The sequence below is a fragment of the Dendropsophus ebraccatus genome, chromosome 2, assembly GCF_027789765.1.
Source record: "Dendropsophus ebraccatus isolate aDenEbr1 chromosome 2, aDenEbr1.pat, whole genome shotgun sequence".
NCBI classification, from domain to species: domain Eukaryota; kingdom Metazoa; phylum Chordata; class Amphibia; order Anura; family Hylidae; genus Dendropsophus; species Dendropsophus ebraccatus.
In genome coordinates this window covers 133437494-133460936 of record NC_091455.1, presented here as the reverse complement: position 1 = coordinate 133460936, position 23443 = coordinate 133437494, and the positions used below count along the sequence as shown (strand labels likewise).

Genomic DNA, 23443 nt, shown 5'->3' with positions numbered 1-23443 from the left:
ACGCTCTATCTTCAGAATGGCCGGTCAGCTGACGAAGCGGTCAGCCAATCACAGGCCGGGAGCGCTGTGGCCTGTGATTGGCTGAGTGTGGCCTGTCAGCTGACCGGCCATTCTGAAGATAGAGCGTGCAGGACCCGGGGATGAAGACAGCGCGGAGAAGAAGCCTGGACAGGTAATGTATGATGATGCAAGGACATCGGTATCGATGTCCTTGCAGCACTCGCTCAACAATCATTTGGCCGTGGAATAGGCCCAGTAAACGAGCGTCGATCTAGCAGATCACCCCTCGTTTACATCGTTGATCGGACCCTTCTCGGCCCCGTGGAATAGGACCCTTTGTCTTCAGTCAGTGTGTAGTGGTGGTGACCTATAACTGCAACTCTGTTCCTATTCAATTTAATGTAAACTGAGCTGCAGGTACAAGTTGCTACCATTACACAGTGAGTAGAGACAGACTTTGTTCACTGTGTAGTGTGGGCACCAGACAGCTGATTTATGTGAGTGCCGGGTGTCAGCATCACACTTATCAGTGACTGATATCCTGTGAAAAAAACCCTTTAAGATAGCCGTTGTCTGTTCTGCCTCATAGAGGGCTGTTGGTGGACCTTTGTGCCCAGGACTGTAGACTGGCTGCATTGTATAAGACAGTCTGGTAGAAAAAGTAATGGGCAGCGGCTGAAAGGGCAGCCATTTTTAGTTGATGTGAACTGGTGGCTCAGCAGAGCCCCGTCAGTACTTTGGCTTTGTTTCAGCTATGTTTAGTCAGTACATTCATAGCCTCATGTGACAGGCAGTCTCTGTACCAGCAGCACCCGCATGTGTTGTGTAGGCATGGCAGCTGGAGGGAAAATATGATGATCTGAAGGGGAGACAGGAGGGGGCAGAGGGGAGACTCCACACTCAAAATGAGTAAGTAAAAACATTGCTAAGGACATTTGGGATGGTTGGGTAACTGCTCCCAGGCCACAGCTAAAATGAGAAGTCAGCTTTTATATAGTGTTGGTGCTGAATGCCTCCATTGTTGCATGATGCTGTGATATTGGGGTGACCGCATTGCAGATATACATCAGAGTACTGACATATTTAAATGTATACCGCTGTTAGGCCTTAGAGTTCTATAGGCCAAGCTTGTGACAGTGTTTAGTATGCTTTACCACCTTTTATAGCATGGTTGGAGCATACTGTTCTATCCAACAATTAAATCATATACTGGCGTCAAGCAAGCTCAACCTTATGGCTGCACTGAATATGTTTAGATACTATTTTTTCACATCTGTGACATATAGCCACAGAGTATTCATGTGAACATGGCTTTATATAAAATGTGTATTTTAAAAACCTTTGCTTAGTAGCAATACACCATTTTTTAAAAAACAAGGCCTTTTTCTACTTTTGCACAGGATGCTTTACTGTATTAAAATGGAATCTGTCAGCTGTAATTCATGTTGCAAACGGACACTTGAATGCTGTCAGGACAAGGAGTTCACCGATTCCACTGGTGGGTGGAGCCAGAAGCAAGGGGAGCGTGGAGAGGTATGTTTACATGTGATTATTTTACACTTTTAAAGAAAGGCCTGCGCAGACATCCCTAATGATGTCCTTGCTGCATGATTATCGAGCCATATAATTGGCTCAGTCCAGAAGCACTGATCTAGCAGATCAGCGCTCTTTAACATTACTGATCTGGATGAATCCCAAGCTGTGGAGTCGGTAAGCCGCAGCTCCGACTCCAACTCCAACTCCGACTGCTGAATTTTATCAGGTCCGACTCCGACTCCTGCTCCTTTATAAATGGCCAGTCATATACCAGGGGAGTTATTTATCACACTGGCTTAGCAGCTTCTCCCTAATGTCCTACATGATCCTGGGGCAACTTCTGAGGGAATAAGGAAACATATATAATGCTGATTCTCCTGTGTGTGCAGTGTCTCCAGCCTCCATGTCCTGAACAACTCAGAACTAGACTGGATGGAGCAGGTGATCTTTTCCCGCTGACAATCTTCTATGTTTCTAACTAAATATTCACCATACACACAGAAACACTGCTAACAATGCCAGATCCCTGTAATATAGAGGTCAGACATAGTGATATAGAGAGGGTTCACACATAGTGATATAGAGAGGGGTCAAACATAGTTATATAGAGGTCACATAGTCATATAGAGGTCACACAGTGATATAGAAGGTCACTGTGGGGGCACACAATAGAACACACACACACACACACACACCCTGCTGCAGCTATAGCACACATACACACAGCCTGCTGCAGCTATAGCAAACACACACACAACTTGCTGCTGCCATAGCCCACACCTCACACAAACACAGCCTGCTGCAGCCATAGCACACACACACACAGCCTGCTGCAGCCATAGTGTGCACACACAGCTTGCTGCAGCCATAGCGCACATACACACAACCTGCTGCAGCCATAGCACACACACAGCCTGCTGCAGCCATAGCACACATACACACAGCTTGATGCAGCCATAGGGCACACACACACACACACAGCCTGCTGTAGTCATAGCACACACACAGAGCCTGCTGTAGTCATAGCACACACACAGAGCCTGCTGCAGCCATAGCACACACACACACAGCCTGCTGCAGCCATAGCACACGCACACACAGCCTGCTGCAGCCATAGCGCACGCACACACAGCCTGCTGTAGTCATAGCGCACACACACACAGCCTGCTGTAGTCATAGCACGCACACACACACAGCCTGCTGTAGTCATAGCACACGCAGCCTACTGCAGCCATAGCGCACACACACACACACACACACACACACACACACACACACACACACACACACACACAGCTGCAGCCATTGAACACTGAAGAAAAACACACAATCTTCTCCCAGAGAGAAAACACCACACTGAGGACAGAGGTTACTGCTACACTACTTATGTCTTCTACTCCTCCTCTATATTACACAGAATATCTTCATATTACACTGCTGCTTATATACAGTCATCCAGGAAGAGAACAGCACACATCTCCCCCCCCCCCCCCCACACAATGGACTCTTCCAGCTCAGAAACAAACTGCCAAATAGTGACAGACAACTTTTCCATGACCACCCTTATGTAATAGGGACAGTGTCCTATTAGAATGTTGCTCATAATATATATTCAAGAGCAAAACTTGTAAAATTCATATCAAAATTCAATTCTACATTTTTTAAAGATTTTTTTAAAGCTGGAGTCGGTACATTTTTTTTCCGACTCCAGCCAAAGCTAGTTCCGACTCCGACTCCACAGCCCTGGTCCCAAGCAGGGTCAGGTAGGGGAGGCAGGAGTATGGAGGTGTTAGTTTGCTGCACTTCAGGAGTTTGGAAAAGCCTCTTAGACTTTGTGCTTCCAAAAAAAGTCAAATACTGTGTCAGCAGTTTGGAATGTGAATTTTAGCTGACAGATTCCCTTTAAGTTATAAAGATTTATGGCATATCTACAGAATATACTTAGAATGTCTGATAAATGTGGGTCCTACCTCATAGAACCCTGTACTATCCAGAGAATGGGAGTCAATGGCTTCCACAGACCCATTCACTGTTTAAGTATATGCTAGCTGTAGAGATAGCTAAAAGATGCTTTAGATGGAAGTACCAATTGACACAAATTTGTGACAGTTTTTCCTGAATTTAAAAAAAAAAAGAATGAAACTCAATACCCACAGGAAGCGTTTTGCTTTTGTGTATTTTCAAGGGTATTTTTTTTTTATTTTTTTTATTTATTTATTCAGTGCATTTGCAGTTTAGTGAAATCTCTGCAGGGTGATTTAATTTTTTCACATGAACAATGGTGTTTTCCCCCTATAGCCTTCTATATGGGAGTAAAAACACTACAAAAAATTCCATGGCTGTATGCGTATTGGATTTTATTCTGACATTTTGGGAATGGAATCACATGATAAGGAGTCACATGAGTAAACAAACAAACCAAAAAAACGTTAATCATAAGGCCTATAGTATTTACACTAAGATGAGAAAAAAAACTGTGGCGTTTTGTCAGCCCAAAAAGGAAGCCTCAGAAGGAAGCTGGACAGCTCATTGTCAAGTAATTGGCAATGGACAATGTCATATAGGAAATAGGAAGCTGGCTGAGCTGCTCAAATGCAGCAGCATCACTGTCTCCTTGCTCCTCCACCATTCCCTCTCCATCCTGATTGCTGGTGGCCTTGGATTCCAGTTCAGAGCCCTTTCTCCAAATCTAAGATATCAATCAAGATAGGAAGAGAGGGGTGCTCGAGCAAGGAGGTTAGCAGTGTACTGTATTGGAGTAGCTCGGCCCTTCCTCTTGGACTTTTGTGGCCAGGAGAAAAAAAGTGGATTTTATGCGTTACCAATATCACGGTAGATGAACATTGGATATGTTAATTTAGCATTTCCTGACATCTGTCAGATTTCCTTTAAGTAGAAGCTGGCTATTGTATGTAATTTATTATGATATATCATATTTGCTAGAATTTTTTTTATTTTTTTATTTTAGTAAATGTATCCGAGGGACAGAAGTATCTATTGTAGCATGCTTGCTGTGTCATATAATGGTGACATAATTTTTCCTCACTCCTAAGCTGCGCGTAGTGCTGGTAAGGTTTATAAGCACCATGCACTAGATCGGCTAGTTTATAAATTTTTTAGATGCTGTGTAATATGATCCTACAATTCCCTGCAGTATCTGCCACTTTGCTCTAAAAGCAGTGTTTAGACTGACAGACAGATACACCAGCCAGATCACTGGTTTTACTGAAGAATGGTGCTCGGTAGACAATGAATTTGTCAACAATGGGAGGGAAAGAGCAGCATATCAGGAGGAGGCAAGTTTGTAAAATTAATGTATTTGCAAAAATATTTAACTTTTGTGTTTACACTGTTCGCCCTATGCTGTAACTGACATGTTATCTATATCCCTCAAGTCAGTACGATTACAACAATATGTAACTTGCAAGGTGTAATTTTTTTGCGCCATGATCTGTTCTTTCCTTTGGTTCCTTGTCTGCGTACTTTTTGACCACTTTTTATTACATATTTTTTGCATTTGATGTAAACAAAATGCGCAATTTTGCACTTTGGCAGGTTTTTGCACTTACGCTGTTTACTGTGCTAGATCAGGAATGTGATAATTTAATAGTTCAGGCGATTACGCAAGCGGCGATTCCAAATATGTTTATTTTTTAATTTATTTATTTATATTTATAAAATGAGAAAAAGGGGGTCATTTAAACTTTTATTAGGGGAGGGGATTTTTTTTTTTATTAATAGAAACACTTTATTTTTTTTTCACATACATTAAAAGCCCCTGGGGGACTTCTATATGTACACAGCACTGATCTCCCATTGAGATCAATGCTGTGTATATAATAGAGCAATGATCCATCATATCATTGCTCTATTATACTGGTCTGCAGAAGACCAGATGCACTAATTGCCGAGCCGGGATCAGTGTCATTCCATTGCTGAGCCCAGGCCGGCTCAGTTCAAGGGATCTCCCCTCGCGATTGCATTGCAGGGGGAAGATCCCCCCCCCACTAGACACCCGAGAGAGGGGCAGAGCTACTATTTAAATGCAGCTGTCAGCTTTGGCAGCTGCATTTAAATAGTTAATTAGCTGTCAGCGGCAATCGGCAGCTCGCGGGCTGCAGATAGGGTTCACGCCGGTAGCCCTCTCTGCTTACCCTTAACGGCCGCATGACGGGTATGTCAGAACTTTTTTTCGGTTGAAATGTGAGAGTTAAGACCCCCACGATCATTCGAGCAAGGGAGTAGAAGTGCATTGCTGTGCGCTTCCCTCTACTGGTTGCTGCAATATCACCGCTGTTGCAAGCATTCTCCATAGACTTGTCTAGGAGCCTGTCTAGTGCAACTGAATGAAAATCTCAGTGAGCTGGCGAGTGATGCACACAGCCAGGCATTGTTGACGCTTGTTCTAATGATGGGTGGACCTCAAAACTTTTGACCTTTCTCTCTGAAATGCCAAAAGACAAGGACCCTTAAATGTTAGTAGGTGTTAATGCATTGTAAAGTTAAAGAAAGCAGTCATGTTACCTTTTATGACTTTAGTAGGCAACTTTTTTATCTTTTTGACTTCTCATAAATTGTATTTTCTTCATATAGATGTGTGCAATAGTACTGACCTTCCGGAAGTTGAAATCATCAGTCTGCTGGAGGAGCAGCTGCCTCATTACAAGTTAAGAGCCGACACCATCTATGGGTATGATCACGACGACTGGCTCCAAACACCACTCATCTCTCCTGATGCCAACATTGACCTGACTACTGAACAAATTGAAGAGACCTTGAAATACTTCCGTAAGTACTTGCATTCAATTCAGGCCAAGTTAAGAATAAAGTTTTGCTGCCACTTACAGTGTCAGATTCTGTTCACACCTTTTTGTGTGCTAATTTATACCTAGATATTGGATGTAACTATTCATACTGTAAATTACTGTCTTTGCATATATAGTTCACATACCTTTTATTTAATAATATAAAAATACAGTGGTACAGCCTGTTCTCTTGTCAACTAGACCCTGTATTAACAGCACTGTAGGTTATATCCATGTATTGGAGAACACTGTAACGTTCAATAGAATTTAATAAGTTTATTAGTTCTATATGGGGCACTATTAAGGGGTAATGATTACTATATGGGGCACTACTGAGGGGACTGATTACTATTTGGGGTGCTATTGAGGGGTAATGATTACTATATGGGGCACTATTGAGGGGTAATGATTACTACAGTATATGGGGCACTATTGAGGGGTAATGATTACTATATGGGGCACTATTAAAGGGGTAATGATTACTATATGTGGCGCTATTAAGGGGTAATTATTACTTATATGGGATGCTATTGAGGGGAAATGAGTATTATATGTGGCGTTATTGAGGGGTGGTAATAACTACATGGGGCACTATTGAGAAATTCTGAGTACTATATGGGGCCCTATTGGGGGGGGGGTAATGATTACTATATGAGGCAATATTGAGGGGGGCAGACTACTGTATGGGGCACTATTGAAGGAGACTGACAACTATATAGGACAATATTATGATATTACCTACTGCGTGGGGGAAATAATGGGGTAACTACTGTGTGAGGGAAACTACTTTATGCGGCAGCATTAGGGGGTTCTATTAAGGTAGTTAATGCCCCATGGGCTACAGAAGGGGTCATTTTTAAAATTTTGCGCACTACCGATAAGCTTGTATATACAGTAGGAGGTGTTATAAAAGTGCAGCACCTAAGGTGAACTATTAATATGATGTGGGGCTAAGTTCTCTGGGCAGCCGGGTCTGTGCTTCAGGGGTGGTACATGCCAAAGTGATGTGGACTCTTTCCTGACAAGAATGCTGCATGCACACTTCGATAAATATCAAGGTTGGTCTGTGACTTTGTCCAGTTTTTCCATTTTAGCCCAATGTGTATTTGAGTTTGACACCCCTAATCTATAATATAAAATTATCCTGAAATCTTGAAGTTTTTATTATTACTATTAAGTCTAAAAAAAACTAATTTCTATTCTTTTGTGGTGATAAGAGGAGGCTGTTGTAAAGTGATCTGTACAGCATTGCAGCAACAGTTGACAGCAGTAGACTGGAGGCCGCAGTATAAGGCAATAGCAGCTCTCAGTGGAATTACCTTTTCAAAGACCAAAGTACGCTCAGTAATGGTTCACATTTATCTCAAGGGGAGAGGTCCTGTCTATTGTCGCCTGTGTCCATGGGGCTTCAAGCAAGATGGCAGCCCCCATAATAGTGTGCAAAAAAATTAAATAAGAAAAAAAACATAAACTACTTGACTTTGCTTGCATATTGTGCTATCTCTGTATGGCTAACCACTTACTTATCTAGTAATATGAATATTTAGCCATTCTTATTTTCTTCTCATGTATTGCTGTCCCTCTTTTTCTAGTCAAATACGGAGATAATACTAGAAAGACTCCTACCACACTACTTATTTACACTTTAAACTACAGTTATTACAGATTATCTGGACTGTGCAGACAATACATATTGGGGTCAATATACTATTATAAATGCAACACAATTCTGGCACAGATTGAGCCCCAAAAACTGTGTTACCTTCCAATGAATCTTAGGCAATTTCCTAATCTGTCTGAAAATGGGACATGGTGTAAGATGCAGCACCATGCACCAAAAATGCGCCAGGATTATGTCTCAAAGTCCTGGCACAGTTTAGCCAAGTAATAGTTGTAGTATACCGCAAGTAACAGAATGTGACTAATCACAAATAAACCACCTGAACCACTGTCTCTGGATGTATTAGGACGGAAAATGAGAAGATACATGAAATGGTTACGCCCTGGTTCCCCACCATCTGCCACATACAGATTAGCCCAAATTTATCTATCTGAGAGTAAGATTAAGCATATTTTGGGAAAAGAAAGCTGAGCTGTGATTGGCTGCTACCTGACTAATGTGTCTAACTTTCATCTCCAATATGTTGCTAAATCTGGTCCATTGCATTGTCAGCTGGTCCTGTAGAAATGGGTAGGTTCATTCTACATCCATCTGATGTGTCTGACTGGTTTAGGACTCCTGCACTTATAACTGAGATTATGAGATGCTTCTAGAGTCCTTTAATTGTTTCCAAAACTGTGTGTGATTATTGTACACAAAGTCTGTGTAAATGTCAGTGTCTGTAGAGAAGTTCACTCTAGTGTAATCCTTGTAGGTTATCTGTTGTACATGGTGATGTGTGAGGACTGTAGACTTTGCCTGTCTCTAGTGAGTCTCTGTGCAATCTAGTGTGAATAACCACTGCAGGGTCAGATGTAACTGAGCATACTATCAATGAGCCACTCACAGAACAATAATGCAAGGACACTTCTTGAAGCATATCCGTTCCTTTTCCCTTCACATAATCAGACATATTTGCCATGCTGCTGGTTGCTGTCCTCAGTATACAGTATAATGTGACTAGTATACTCTACATATCTCTTTCATTGGACCTTTGCTCTGTTTTTTAGGGAAGTCCTGATTCCTTTTGGCTGCCATTAGTATAGCCGACTTCAGAGACCTCATTAGTGCAAATAAAGCCTTATGTCACAGGACAAATATAATTTCTTCCAGCTCATGACTAGATCACTCTTTCCAGGCAGCAGATCCTCCCATGCTGGCAGCAGTGCATATTACCTTCCTATAACCTTGATTGTGAGGAAATGTCTTCACCCTTCACTAATCTTGTGTAATCCCAATGATTTATTTCATTGTATCATACATTACACGTATCCACTGAGCTATAGCCTTCTACTCAAACTAGTGGGGACGTGTATTGTTCTAACACTTGCCTAATGGCCATGAGTTTTATTTTCCTTAGGATGAACAATACATTTTGCAGGTACACGCTTATAACTGTTATGCTTTCTACCCTTTGTACCAGGGCACAGTTGTGCATATCAAGTTCAAGTTTCAGAACTAGTCAATGATTGGAGAGGTTAGCTCTAATGCCAGGCCTCATCTTTCTCTATGAAATTGATGGCGCCCTTACTAGTGTTATGCTTCACTGTTGAATTTCATGATTTATTTAGGTTTAGAAAGGGGACCAGGTTATAGGATGGAAGAGGGTAAAACCAAAAGGTGCCAAAAATGACAAAAAAAGGACCTGGAGATTGCGCTCACCACCAAAAAACGTAGTAGAAACCGATGTTCACATAAAACACGATTTATTCAGTCCAACAATAACACGTTTCAGGGCTATGGCGCCCCTTCGTCAGATTCAGGACAAACGTAGTATGCTCATGACACAGACCATACTTATATACTGCAAGGAATTACAATGATTAGGCTAAAGGAGGGGCGGTCCATTTCCTCCTCCCAGGTAGTTAACCCTATACACATCAGTGCAAAATTTACATAGTCAAGGTGACATCTACAGAATTCACATAAAAATACACACATAAAACCTTCATACAAAGTCCATAAAATCTCCCATATAGTTCATATAAAATCAAATTCATGTGAGGGTAAGTAAATCAATTCATAACGGGCAACCCAGTATACATATATCAATTCCTAATGAACAACTCATTTACAGTTCTACATATCAACAATGTTCTATATTAGTCCACTTACCACATCCTGAAGCATAAGGGAAGGGAAAGGGGCAATTTCTCATAGATTCCCTTAGAGGCAGCAGCTGGAAGTACTCTGCATTCCAACTCATGGAGAGCAGAGAAAACAGTCACATGATCGGCCCAAGAGCAGTCACATGATCAGACCACATGACCGGACCAAAGCCAGGAGTCGGATCGTGTGATTACTAATCTATTAGGCATAAGTGTCATGTGGCAAGAATCCTATTTGACATGAGTGTCACTAGAAATGGTGAAAGTAAACATAGAATGTTCTATGTTTACTTTCACCATTTCTAGTGACACTCATGTCAAATAGGATTCTTGCCACATGACACTTATGCCTAATAGATTAGTAATCACACGATCCGACTCCTGGCTTTGGTCCGATCATGTGGTCTGATCATGTGACTGCTCTTGGTCCGATCATGTGATGTGGTCTGATCATGTGACCGCTCTTGGTCCGATCACATGACTGTTTTCTCTGCTCTCCATGAGTTGGAATGCAGAGTACTTCCAGCTGCTGCCTCTAAGGGAATCTATGAGAAATTGCCCCTTTCCCTTCCCTTATGCTTCAGGATGTGGTAAGTGGACTAATATAGAACATTGTTGATATGTAGAACTGTAAATGAGTTGTTCATTAGGAATTGATATATGTATACTGGGTTGCCCGCTATGAATTGATTTACTTACCCTCACATTTACTTACCATCACATGAATTTGATTTTATATGAACTATATGGGAAATGTACATATGGATTTTATGGACTTTGTATGAAGGTTTTATGTGTATTTTTATGTGAATTCTGTAGATGTCACCTTGACTATGTAAATTTTGCACTGATGTGTATAGGGTTAACTACCTGGGAGGAGGAAATGTCCTGAATCTGACGAAGGGGGCGCCATAGCCCTGAAACGTGTTATTGTTGGACTGAATAAATCGTGTTTTATGTGAACATCGGTTTCTACTACGTTGTTTTATGGTGAGCGCAATCTCCAGGTAATTTTTTTGTCATTTTTGGCACCTTTTGGTTTTACCTGACTCCACGGGTCCTTGCACAAGGAGCCCGGTCTGGACCTGTTGTGAAGACTGCTGCTATCCCAATCCCTGGGAGGTGTGTCGGACACATCATTACATGTGCTGTTGGGTGTTGTGGCTCTGCTTCCACAACCCCAAAAGGTGAGCAGTGATTTTTTACATGTGTTAGACCAATATTTCAATCCAGAGGTACTACTCTGAGGCGCTCTGGCTTTCTTTTAGTTCTTTGTTTCTACTAATAGGATGGAAGAGATCTTGCACTTGGGAGACTAATACAAGAAGCAGGTTCCTATCCATCTGCTTTTCTTGAGCCACCTATAGAGGCTTTTTAGGGCCTGGGTCTTATACTCAGCCTAGTAACACTTAACACATCCAGGGTACAGTAGGTTAGGTTAAGCTTAAAGTTAGTGGTATATTTACCCCTCTTGGCAGTTGTGATCATCAAGGTTTCCACACTTTCTTTGCAGGCTATTGTATATGACCAGTCTCAAAGAATATCCCATACATACATGATAGTACAGTGGTGCCTTTGATTACGAGCATCATTTGTGCTTGTAATCCAAATCTACTCAAAGCAACCAAACCAAAGCAAATTTTCCCATAAGAAATCATTGAATCGCAGATGATTTGTCCCACAGCCCAAAAATATCACTGTGTATCAGTATAGTTTTACCTCTTGATTATATGCAAAGTACACACCAGCAGGATTGTAAGGGTTAAGTTGTTATCAGGAAGCTGAAACTGGCCAGAGAATACAGGGCAGAGAAAACTTTACATACACTTCTGTGCCTGCACTGTAAGGATGTCTGACTCCACTATTCCATGTGCATCCCAGCCCCCCCCCCCCCTCCAAATCCTCCAGAGGGGGTGCTGCAACAACATCCCCCCTAACCCTCATCCATAGTGGTCCAGATGAGGGTGCAGCAGGGGTTAACAAACTTAACCCTCCCCCCCCCACTTCCGTGGTCCAGGTCAATGTACTATTACAAGGGTGCTACAGGGGTTAATAACCTGTCAGGGCTCTCTGCCTCTGCTCCATGCTGCTGTGGATACAGCCCCTTCACAATTAGAGACAAAGCTGGAAGCACAGGTACCAGGACACAGGAGGATCACAGAGGAACAGGGCAGACCCAATAGAGGATGGGCATGCTGGGATTCGTCAGGTACCTGCACACACAAGCATGCAGCTGGCCCTCCTCACTGACAAGCTCCTGGGACACTGTAATGGCAGTAGTGCTGTGCAATGTCTATGTGAGAGCCAGGCAGCGGACCCAGAGTGTGATTAAACAGAGTAGGGCAGGCAGAACACACATGATTAGGATGCAGGCACAGGGGGAGCTGCTCGTATTGCAAAGCAATGCTCCTTAACCCAGTTACAATTTTTAAAAAGCCTGAGCTCGTCTTTCAAAACACTCGTAAACCAGGTTACTCGTAATCCGAGGTACCACTGTATTTTCACAGTACCACTGTATTTACACAGTAGAACACAACGATCAGCTGACATGAATGATGATTGTTGTAGTAGTTCAGACTGCTGCTGTATGATATGGGCTGCCCGGATGATCAAGCGATCACCCGGGCAGCGAGCGGGGAACAAGGAGCAAACGATTGCTGACAGTGCTCGTTTGCTCCTCACAGTCTCCCTGTGTAATAGGGGCTTAATGCGTTGCTAGCTAAACAAAACAGTAGATGGTTGATACTGATCTTTGTATCTTGCATCTGTGGTTTATTCTGTTTGTACTGTATTGGAAAATTTTATAAAAAATATTTAAAAAAGAAAACTGCCAGCCGTATTGGTGTGCCTGGAATTCTATTAACCATTGATTACCATGATTACAGTAATCAAGCAGGGTGGAAAGCTTTGCCTGGTGGTGACCTCATGTAAAGTTTTGTTATTGCAGAGGATTTGTTGTCATGAATCAGGAAAGCTCCACTTATTATAAAGACCATTTTAGAAGGTAATGAAATCACAATGAGACATATTAGGTAGATATTTATGTGAGTATTCTGTACATTATAATCGGCTCATCATTTAAATTTGGTTAAGAAAAGCCTGCTGCAACTGGGATCCTTATGTTTTGGATGCCTACAAAGCTGGCTTGCTGACCGAACATTATAGGCATGATTATAGATTTCTAAATTACTTATGTCCTAAACTACACATCACAACAGTAGCAGAGAAAATGCAACCGAATAACTATTTTATGGTCAAGTAGAATATGCATGTCCCAAAGGTGTCTGGAAACTAATGATTCTATTGAAAGAAGCTAAAATGACCATTCAGATAATGACTGTCAGGTAGGTCTGTGGTAAAGAACTTGGCGTGAAAGCTCCAGCAAGGAGAAATTGAAGTAAATTGACATATATGTTAAGCAAAATCCCTAACAAACCATATAGTCTTGTGTCACATTACCATGGAGTTACCATGAATCTGGTAATATGGCACTTAAATAACCTAATAACATCGTAGGGTGATCTGATTCTTTTTAATTCTTCCTTATTGTGTATATAATTTTATTGTAATTGACCTTCAGGCAGCAGGAAGCCATTGTTGCCCATTGATGCTAGAGTGTAAATATATTGTTGGGGGTTAGATTAGTTAAGCAGCCACAAGGTGAACATGACTTTGAGTGCTGCTGGCATAGAGCCTTGTGTGTAGTACAGTAGACTAGCTGACTCCAGTGTGCAGCACATGAGACTTGAAACCCACCAAGCATTAGAGATGACAGGTGAAAGATTTTTCTTTTCTTCTCGGTTAATCTCAATTGCTTATCATGCTCGAAATGGATCCCAAACAGTTCTTGACGCACTGACAATTATCTTAACTGTGCAATACAAAGGAGAGCTGCAAAGCAGACCTGTTGGTGGATCCTTGTGGACAGGAAAAAAACCGGTGACTATTAAAACATCATGTATGTGTTGTACAATTAGTATGTACATTAGAAAAGAACTCCCAGCGTACATGCTAAGCATATCTAAAAGAGTGACTGACTTATTTGCTTTTGTCAGCCCAGAATTTGTTGCTGATGGTTCCACTGCACAATATCTGTGGGAGGCCTCTGTTAGGCAACATTTACATTATGCCTTTTCAATGAATTTAGCAAATGCTGGGGAAGCTCCCAACATACACACTAGATTTGTCATAGGGGTCGTTTAGATGAAGGACAAGAGTGTGCCTTTTTGGCCTCCATCAAACCAATGCACTACAGATACCACAGTAGCCTAGAAGAGAAAAAGGAAAACTTTTTGAACATATGGCATGATTAAACATTAAATAGATTCTCATGCCAGTATAGTTTATGGGTGGCAGAAGCCACTGGTAGACATCTGCCACAGACTTTACCATACACCCTGGAAGCTTTTCCTGGTGTACATTGGACAAAGGCCAATGTGAGCTTGGTCTATGGAAAACACTTCAGGTGCATTTTTCCCATATAGTGATAACTCCATCCATTTATTTCCCAACCACAGCTGGGTCAAGATGAAATCATCACATATCAGATCCGACCCCCCCTCGGTAGCTCGGACACCTCCCTTCCCAGTTCCTCTCTATCCCTTCCATGATTACACTTCTGTGTTCCCATTCTGCCAGTCGCTGAGCGAGCTGGGCTTTGTGTGTAGGATCAGGGCTTCTTTAGGAGCTGGCAGAACAGGAGCTCCCAGCAGGAGCTCTGTTGTTGTGCTCTGTATGAGCTCTTTTATTGATTTAACACACAGGGAGTCCGTAAACTAACTTTTTAATATGCACAGAAAACCATTTTAATTAAACAATCTTAAACAATTTATATGATAGAAAGTTCCACAAAGTGCTGATTATATATAGTATTTGCAATGCCACCCAAATCCAGTTAACCTGTTATTTCACTTTAGCGTTAATAAAATTATAATTTTTTTTTTTTTGTTTAGTATAGTTTTTACTTTATACTAAACTATATATATTTATTTCTAAGTGACAGCAATAAGGAGTGACACGGGTGCCCCTCTGATTCCATGCAGTGCTATGCAGAACAGGGTCCTCTTCCCTCATGTACTGTATATTCTTGTATACAGTACCTGGGGAAGGCTTTCTGTCCGTCCCTATACCTCAGCGCTGTCAGTGCCTACCCTACTAGAACCACTATGTGATGAGAGGCTCCTTTTGTACAGAATTTACATGTCTGGTATAGAGACCTTCCCATTAGTCATACTAGTTATCTAATGACGTCAGACCCAACCCTAACAGTTTAATTGTCCTGGAAAGTTGATATCACAGCTATCTGTATTGAGTCATAGTTTATTAGAAACATCCAGCAGCTGAAATATAGGGTTATTAAATTGCTTTTAGTCATACCACTGAAATGCAAATACTACGCAAGAGAGAAGTTAAAATGCCTGCGCCGGTATGACTTCTCCCAGTTTTCATTGGGATTTAGACATGTTTGAGCTGCTCTTAAACAAGGATGCATGGGTTACAGGAATGTAGGCATTGCTTTGGTGAAAAGGGACATGTCTTAAATGCACCAAATTTTGGCAGATGTTTTTGATGTAAAAGTAAGCCAACTAATAGATGGCAGACTAGTCTAAAGATGTGACAGCTTTTTAGCCTGAGCCACTGTGGTAAATCTGGTGCATTTTTGTAAACTTTGTAAGAAACAAGCAGGTAAAGTAGAAAACTCTAATACACAAGAGGCATGTACTGTAATTACAACATGTTGTCCTTGTTACTACAGTTCCCAGGGAAACCTGGGAGGTTAAATAGAAGAGAAGAGAAGTAGTTAAAAAAAAAAGAAGAAAAGAAAGATAGAGACAAGAAAAGAAGGAAGAAAGAGAGAAAAAGGATGGGGACAGATTGATATCTTGTTCTGTGCTCTAGAAGGTGCCAGTAAAAACCAGACAACTTTCATAGAGCCGCTTGTATTGAGTAATAGCATTTTGACAGCTGGTATTCACTCATTATGCAGCTTGGCTGGATAATCTTGTTGTTTTGGCTATATTTGTTGAGAGAAAATTTGTAATAAAATTGCTTATACAAAAAAATAAAATAAAATACTGCAAGCAGTCTAAGCATAGTCTACATAAACTGCTACTTGTTTCTGAACATCAGAGAGACAATGTATATACCTAAAGTCAGAGAATCAGCTTGAATGTGTTATATAAACCCATTAAAATGTTCACAATGCTGTGTTTAGTGCTTCTGGTACTGCATCACTATGAGTCCTCTTCATGGTACACAAATGTTTCTTATAGCGACTCTGTACCCACAGTCTGTGTCCCCCCCTTCCCCCCCCCCCCCCCCCCCCCCCCCAAACCACTTGTACCTTCGAATAGTTGTTTTTAATCCAAGATCTTTCCTGGGATCCGTTCGGCAGGTGATGCTGTTATTGTCCTAAAAAACTACTTTTAAACGGGGCCTAGAGTATCTCTGTCCTAACTTTGCACCACCCCTCCATCCCTCCTCCTCATTAGGAATGCCACTGCACAGGTGCCTTAACGATCCAGCCCTTGTGCAGTATTTACACAGCTATTGAATAGGAGACAATTGTCTGTAGCATTCCTAATGATGAAGAAGGTGGGGAGGAGGGGCAGAGAGGTTTTGCCAGCCTAGTGCACACACACCCTAGGCCACAGCCGTTTGGCACAGGGCTGCAAGTTTAAAAGTTGTTTTTAGGACAATAACTGCATCACCTGCTGAATGGACCCCAGGACAGATCTTGGATTAAGAGCAGCTATCTGAAGGTACAAGCGGTTTGGGGGGGGGGGGGGTCAGATTGTGGGTACAGAGTCACTTTATTCTCTCCATTTCAGGGGCCAGGGCAGGACTCTTTAGTCCAGTGCCTGTGTGTATACTGCTGGTAAACAGGTTGTGTAGATTCCAAGGATATCCAGTGTAAACACTCGGGCGGAAAAGAAGGTCCTCTATTGCCCCAGGATTTTTACTGGATCTCATTGGATTGTGTACGTTGCACTGATTTATTCGGGGAGCCTAGACAGCAGGGGCCTCAACCTAAAGCACTTTGGTCTGCCATGCTCCTAACAGAACACTCCTATCAAACCCAATGTTGTCAATCTGTGTGCACAGCTCTTCTTTTTATCTCTTTCTACATATGAATAATGTGGATTGAACTGGCTGGCATTGAGAGTGATTTGCACTACACAACTATAGATAGTACATGGAGGGAGAAGGGGTAACTGATGCACTGGCTCTGCAAAGATGGGGTTACATTAAGCACTGACCTGCTACTGAGATGAGAGGGAAGCTTTGATTTACTCTTGTAGGACAAAGAGGATCCTCTGGAGGATGGAAACAGGCTGACAGATTGCAGGTACACAGACTATGCTGGTTCTATTTCTCCCCTGCCATTACATTAGCTAAGCCCTGCCCTCACTTTCTGGTTTCCATCCAGGTTGAAGGTGAGATGGTGAGTAATATAACCAGCTTGCCACTTGTCAGCAAGTCTTTAGTTGTATCACATTATTACGCCGCTCCAAGAACCACAGCATCTTCAGTAAATGTCAGTTTATTAAGATTGACTGCGGCAATTGGTTGGTGGTAGGTGTGGCAAAATGGTCAAATCAATTGTTTTAATACATATCCTATGTTAAAGCTTAGACAGACAGAAAATGAGTTAATATATTGAGTTCATGCATGCATTCCCTTGTACCTTGTTATACGTCTGAGCATTTATTCCATTTTACCTTAAGCTTCCTCTAAACCTGGTCTAGTAGGAGACCTCTCTGTATCCTCAGCATCATTTCCCAGCCACACAGTCTCTATGGAAACCACTAAGCTAAGTAATGTGCAGGACCCAGGCGGAAGGAAGGCTGTATAGCAGGCAAGTGGTGGTGTGTGCCCCTGACGTCACTGCCACAGCCTATTGATAGGACAGTCATGTCAACTCCCATCCAGGATGCTTCTACATTGCCTCTGTATTACAGCATGGTGTCAGGAAGATCTGCTGCAGGCTTCTGAACCCTTTCTTTTATTTTCCCATTTCCCCTCATCTCTCTCGTCTCTCTCTGCTTCCTAAGAAGATGCGTTTTGTGCCGTCACAGTCCTCTATGTCTTTCTGTATGCCATGTGATGATCAAAGCCAAGAGGCCTGGCTGAGGTTCACCTGACCTCCGAGAGGCAGTGGACAGTCGATTCCTTGATGCAGTAAGGAACACTGACTATGCAGAAATTTATAGAAGAGGATTATTATCAGCTGGACTGGTGGTACGAGGATTGTGCCGATGGTAATGATGTCTCCGGAATCTATGCATGCATTGTAAGAATGAGGAATGGATTACATAGATTCACAAAGGCAGTGACAACTATCGGTATATACATGTGGATTACAGCAGCTGCAATGGGTCTGCTTTGTTGCTTACTTTAACCCATTTATTGTCATCATAGTTTGTCGTAATAAATATTTGGTATATATTTTCTAAAACGCTGTTCAGCCGTATAAGACCTGAACAAATTAGCCCTCACGCCGCCACCTTGCATTTTCCTCCCTCATGTAATATTTTTGTGAATGGCAGGAATGGACTATTATTATTGCAGAGGAATATCTGAGAGCATGGTCTTTTATCAGAGTAATGTCTTTCCTATGTAACACATAATTTTCTCATGCTGTAGCCTTCAGATCTGTATTATTTACTTTGAAATAGTGAGTTTGATGTCGGATTATTAGTATGCATGGTAACTGCAGCGCTTTCTATGAACTCTGATGGAATGAGTGGGCATAGACAATACAAGCAAGTCATGTGCCATGTTCCTGCTGAGAAAACACAATGGTACTTTCACTGTCATGTGGTTTCTAAGATGCTGTAATCGGAAAAGAATCCACCTTGTGTTTAGTATTGCCCTGCTATACTAAATATCATGGTGGGTATTATCAATTCTCTTCTTTTGGATTGTTTCTTACACAGTTGAGCACTGACCCTAATGCTAATAACTTGTGTCCACTGATGTTTGATGGTCCCCAATGGTTTTTCACCTATTTGCCATTGGTTTAATTGAATCCTACCCTGCTGACGCCCAGCATCATTCACTCATTATGCAGCCTTGAACAATATCAGTAATCAGGTTATTCTGTATAATGAATTACAGCAGTTGATATATTGGTATATTGGTACCTTAAATTTATCATTAAAGCAACAATGAGTGCAAACTGTGGGTGGCTGAGCAAAAGGCTTTACATAATATGGTAATACTATCCTGTAGGTTAGTATGGAGGGGTTCTTGTTAATTGATCCATAATAACCTTTGTACTTGTATGCCATTTGTCTCCCCTAAACAATCTGACCCTCTGGAAGAATCATTGTTAGTTATCTGTAATTCATAATGTTAATGAAACACAAGGTCCATCAAGTCCACCTTATAAACCTTGGCCCAGAATTATGACCAGTGTGTAAAACTGGTGTGAACTGCCACAGCACCAATCACAGCTCAGCTTTCATTTCACCAGAACTATGGGCAGTTTTACATCCGTTTCAGTTCTACACACTTTGATAAATCTCAGTCCTAGCGTGTTGATCCAGAATAAATCACCTGGATCACCTGTTTCCAGTCATCTAGAACAGAAAATTTTGTAATGTTTTTCATGAAAGGCATCCAGGCTCTTCTTGATCTAGATAAAATGAGTTAACCATCAGAGCATTTTGTGTCGGAGATTTACATAGTCCTATTGCTTTTAAAGGAGTACTTCAGCGAAGAAAAAAATATTTTGTGTTGGAAGGTTATATAAATGTATTATTTATTTCTATTCAAAATATCATTCCAATGCTTATCAGCTGCTGTATGCCTTACTTGATGACTCTCTAAAGCAGGAGAAGTTTTCTATGGGGATTTGCTACTGTTCCAGACGGTTCACTATATAAGGCTAGAAATAATAATTTTTCTAAATGAAAAAGCCAAGGTTGATAATATGCCTTGGTGCTGCCATGTTTGGCTCTGCATTAGTTTATACTTGTCATTTTTAGAGTATTTCACACTTAGGACCACACAAATTTAGTAGTGTACATTAGCAATCGGGGAGAGTAGAATGCCAGCTTATACCACAGCATATTCCCTCTGGAGTCATTACTATGTGCCAAACAAAGGGTTAAGCCATGTTTCCACTCAGCTTTTTGATCCTTATTTTCAGCTGGTGGAATAGGGTATGAGAGTCCCTGTGTTTACTATTTGCATATATAGTACTGTAGTAATTACATTGTACATTTTTCAATGAAACATACAGGGACAGTTGTTGGCTATTGGTGGATGCTAAAATAATCGATGAATGGAAAGAAAACACTGTTAGATTACTACTTATGGGGAAAAAAAAACTGCTTGTTTCTCAAATTGCTCCATTTTCAACCAGCCTTTCAGAACCAATTTATGGTTAAGTACAAAGCTACCACTGTATCTAGGCTACAGTTGCCTGACAGCTTCTTCTATCTTTATTTCCATGGGAAAAAATGTGTGTATTCGCCTTAATAGGCTTGTTAATGTGAAAGTTAAAAAGATGGCTTTTCTTATTTTGTTTGTCATGAACTCTAAAGGTATACATGTAAAAATGATTCTGAAATGTCATTAACAGGGCTGATATAATGTATATCTCCTGCATATATATGCATATAACCTTCACATTACACCATCTGAAATTACAATTGCTACTAATTGTACCCAGCATGGACTTTTTCCTCAAAATGTATTCTTGTCCAGGAGTGCATACACACAGATCTAGAAGAGGCTGACCAAGCTAGTCACATTGATAAGACTTCAAATTGACTTGCAACTACCAGAATTCCCTGGGGCAAGGCTACTTAAGGTTTTTTTTGTTTTTGTTTTTTTCTCAGTACTACAGTGCCTCCACAGATAAATCATGGTGACCCTGTAAGTCACCACTTAGCATGGCAATAGAGGGTCATGTTGGTGCAGTGACGATAATGTACTACAATCCCTATTACAGTGCCTGCTGATAAACTACAATCCAGTGCAAATGGTCGTGTCTTAGGGTATGTTCACACTGAGGCATAGGCATGGAATTTCAAGCGGAATCCGAGCTTAATTTTACACACATTACGCTTCAAATTACACCTGTAAAATATGTACTGAGCAATGTCCCATTTCACTCAATGGGATTTCTGCTCTGTTGTTCACGTGGCCAAATTTACATGCGTAATATTCCACTGCAGATCTGCCTTGTCAATTCTTGCCTCTAGGTAAATAAGAAAGTGCTTACAGACCTTATTGAGCTGTGGGTTTGGCTTATTGAAATAAAACATAAAAAGGATTCTAAAACACCGTCAACATAGAAAGCCAGCGTAAAGTGTAGCAAAAGATGGTGGTTGTTCCCCGGCAGCTGTTTGCAAAATTAGCTGCAAGTATAAACAAAGTGGAAGGTGCATAGAAGGAAAACGTACAAGCAGACCAAGAAAAGGGAAAAATATGCAAAGCAACATGCCTTAAAGCGACTCTGTACCCACAATCTGCCCCCCCCCCCCAAACCGCTTGTACCATTAGATAGCTGCTTTTAATCCAAGATCTGTCCTGGGGTCTGTTTGGCAGGTGATGCAGTTATTGTGCTAAAAATTTACTTTACTTTTAATCCTGCAGCGCTGTGTCTAACGGCCGGGGCTTACATTTGTATATGCATTAGGCTGGCACAACCGCTCTGTCCCTCCTCCCCACCTCCTCATCATTAGGAATGCTCCAGGCAGATTGCCTCCTATTCCCCACCTGTGTGCATAATGAACATGGGCTGGATCGTTAATACACCTGTGCAAAGCTCAAACATCAGTAAATGTTCCTGGATCATTCCTAATGCTGAGGAGGGTGGGGAGGAAGGACAGAGAGGGTGTGCCAGCCTAATGCATATACAAATGTAAGCCCCGGCCGTTAGACACAGCGCTGCCAGATTAAAAGTTGTTTTATGACAATAACTGCATCCCCTGCCGAACGGACCCCAGGACAGGTCTTGGATTAAAAGCAGCTATCCGAAGGTACAAGTGGTTTGGGGGGGGGGGGGGTCAGATTGTGAGTACAGAGTCGCTTTAAAGCAGTGTTTCTCAACTCAAGTCCTCAAGACCCACCAACAGGTCATGTTTTGCGGATTACAACGAACAGCTGTGGCAGTTACTGGTGCACTGACTATAATTATATCACCTGTGAAATCCTGAAAACATGACCTGTTGGTGGGTCTTGAGGACTGGAGTTAAGAAACACTGCCTTAAAGTGATACCCCCCCTTTATTAGGGTCCTATTAGATGGAATGATGGCAGCCCTGATCAGTAAGCTTTTTTTTACTATTACACAGCTTGATGATCATTTAGCAAGGGCTGCATGGACATCGTTAGCGATGTCCATGCAGCCCTTGCCCTAAACTATTATACATTACCTCTCCATGCTCCCGTTCTTCCCCATGCCTTCTGCTATCACCCCCGGCTGCTGCAGCAGCAGCTTCAGAGCGGCCTGTCTGAGGTGACAGACCACTCAGCCAATTACTGGTCGTCGCAGTCTTGGCCAGTGATGGCTGATGGCTGTCAGCTCAGACAGGCCATGCTGAAGCTGCTGCTGCTTTCAACCCATTCCTGGTTTTGGTTTAAAAAAAAAAAATACTGACCAATATACGGTGTGTGAACATGGCCTAGAAATAGAAAATGTACAAAACAATCAAATGGGTGAAAACAGTTCACGGTTTATGGCAGATGTGTTAGAAATTGTATTAATGAAATGGTATCTACATATAAAAATGCCATATGAAAAACCAGCGCTGAAACCTAAAAAAGAAAAAAAACAGGGTTTCAATTGGCTAAGAAATATCTATCATGGAGTGTGGAGGATTGGATTAAAGCAGTATTTACTTATATAAGTCACCAATCTGCATTGACCAAAGAGATGATACAGGTACCATGCAGTTCTTCCTCTTATAGGTGGGCAGCTTCAGCACTTGGACCTCCTGCCAAATTCCTTCCGCTAAATTCACACGTTCCAGACAAATTTAGGGCCACTGGATTTCAGTTAATTGTTCACACTGTCTGAATTCATACAGATCCGCAATCTGCAAAGATTTCTGGCAAGCCCTATTATGGACCATACTTATAGCACAGATTGTCCCATAGAAGTCTAAAGGAGTGTCCATAATAATTACGCATGGAACATCCATGGCGTCCACAAATCCGTAAAAAAAATCAAGATTGTAAAAGATTGCAGACATCATGTATGGTTCTGAAAAACGTGCAGTAAGCATTACATTGCCCTGCTGTACAGTTTATTCCCAGGCATCTTTGGAGTAGTACAGTACAGTACATCTTGACCAACCAGCATTGCTACTTTGGCAT

The 23443-nt window shown here is 41.7% G+C and overlaps 1 protein-coding gene across 6 annotated transcripts in view; it reads left to right on the top strand.

Moving 5' to 3' along the window:
- TRAK1 (trafficking kinesin protein 1) overlaps positions 1-23443 on the top strand; it is a 152282-nt gene that overhangs the window by 56685 nt on the left and 72154 nt on the right. For 5 of the 6 annotated variants that reach the window (XM_069958354.1, XM_069958353.1, XM_069958352.1 and 2 more), the window contains one exon: positions 6130-6324. Coding sequence is in view for 3 of the 6 variants with exons in the window: in XM_069958357.1 (XP_069814458.1) it covers positions 6130-6324 (195 nt within the window). In the remaining 3 variants the exon portion in view is untranslated. Of the gene's footprint in view, positions 1-1400; positions 1534-6129; positions 6325-23443 lie in introns of all 6 variants that reach the window. The other variant, XM_069958355.1, reaches the window with a different exon arrangement.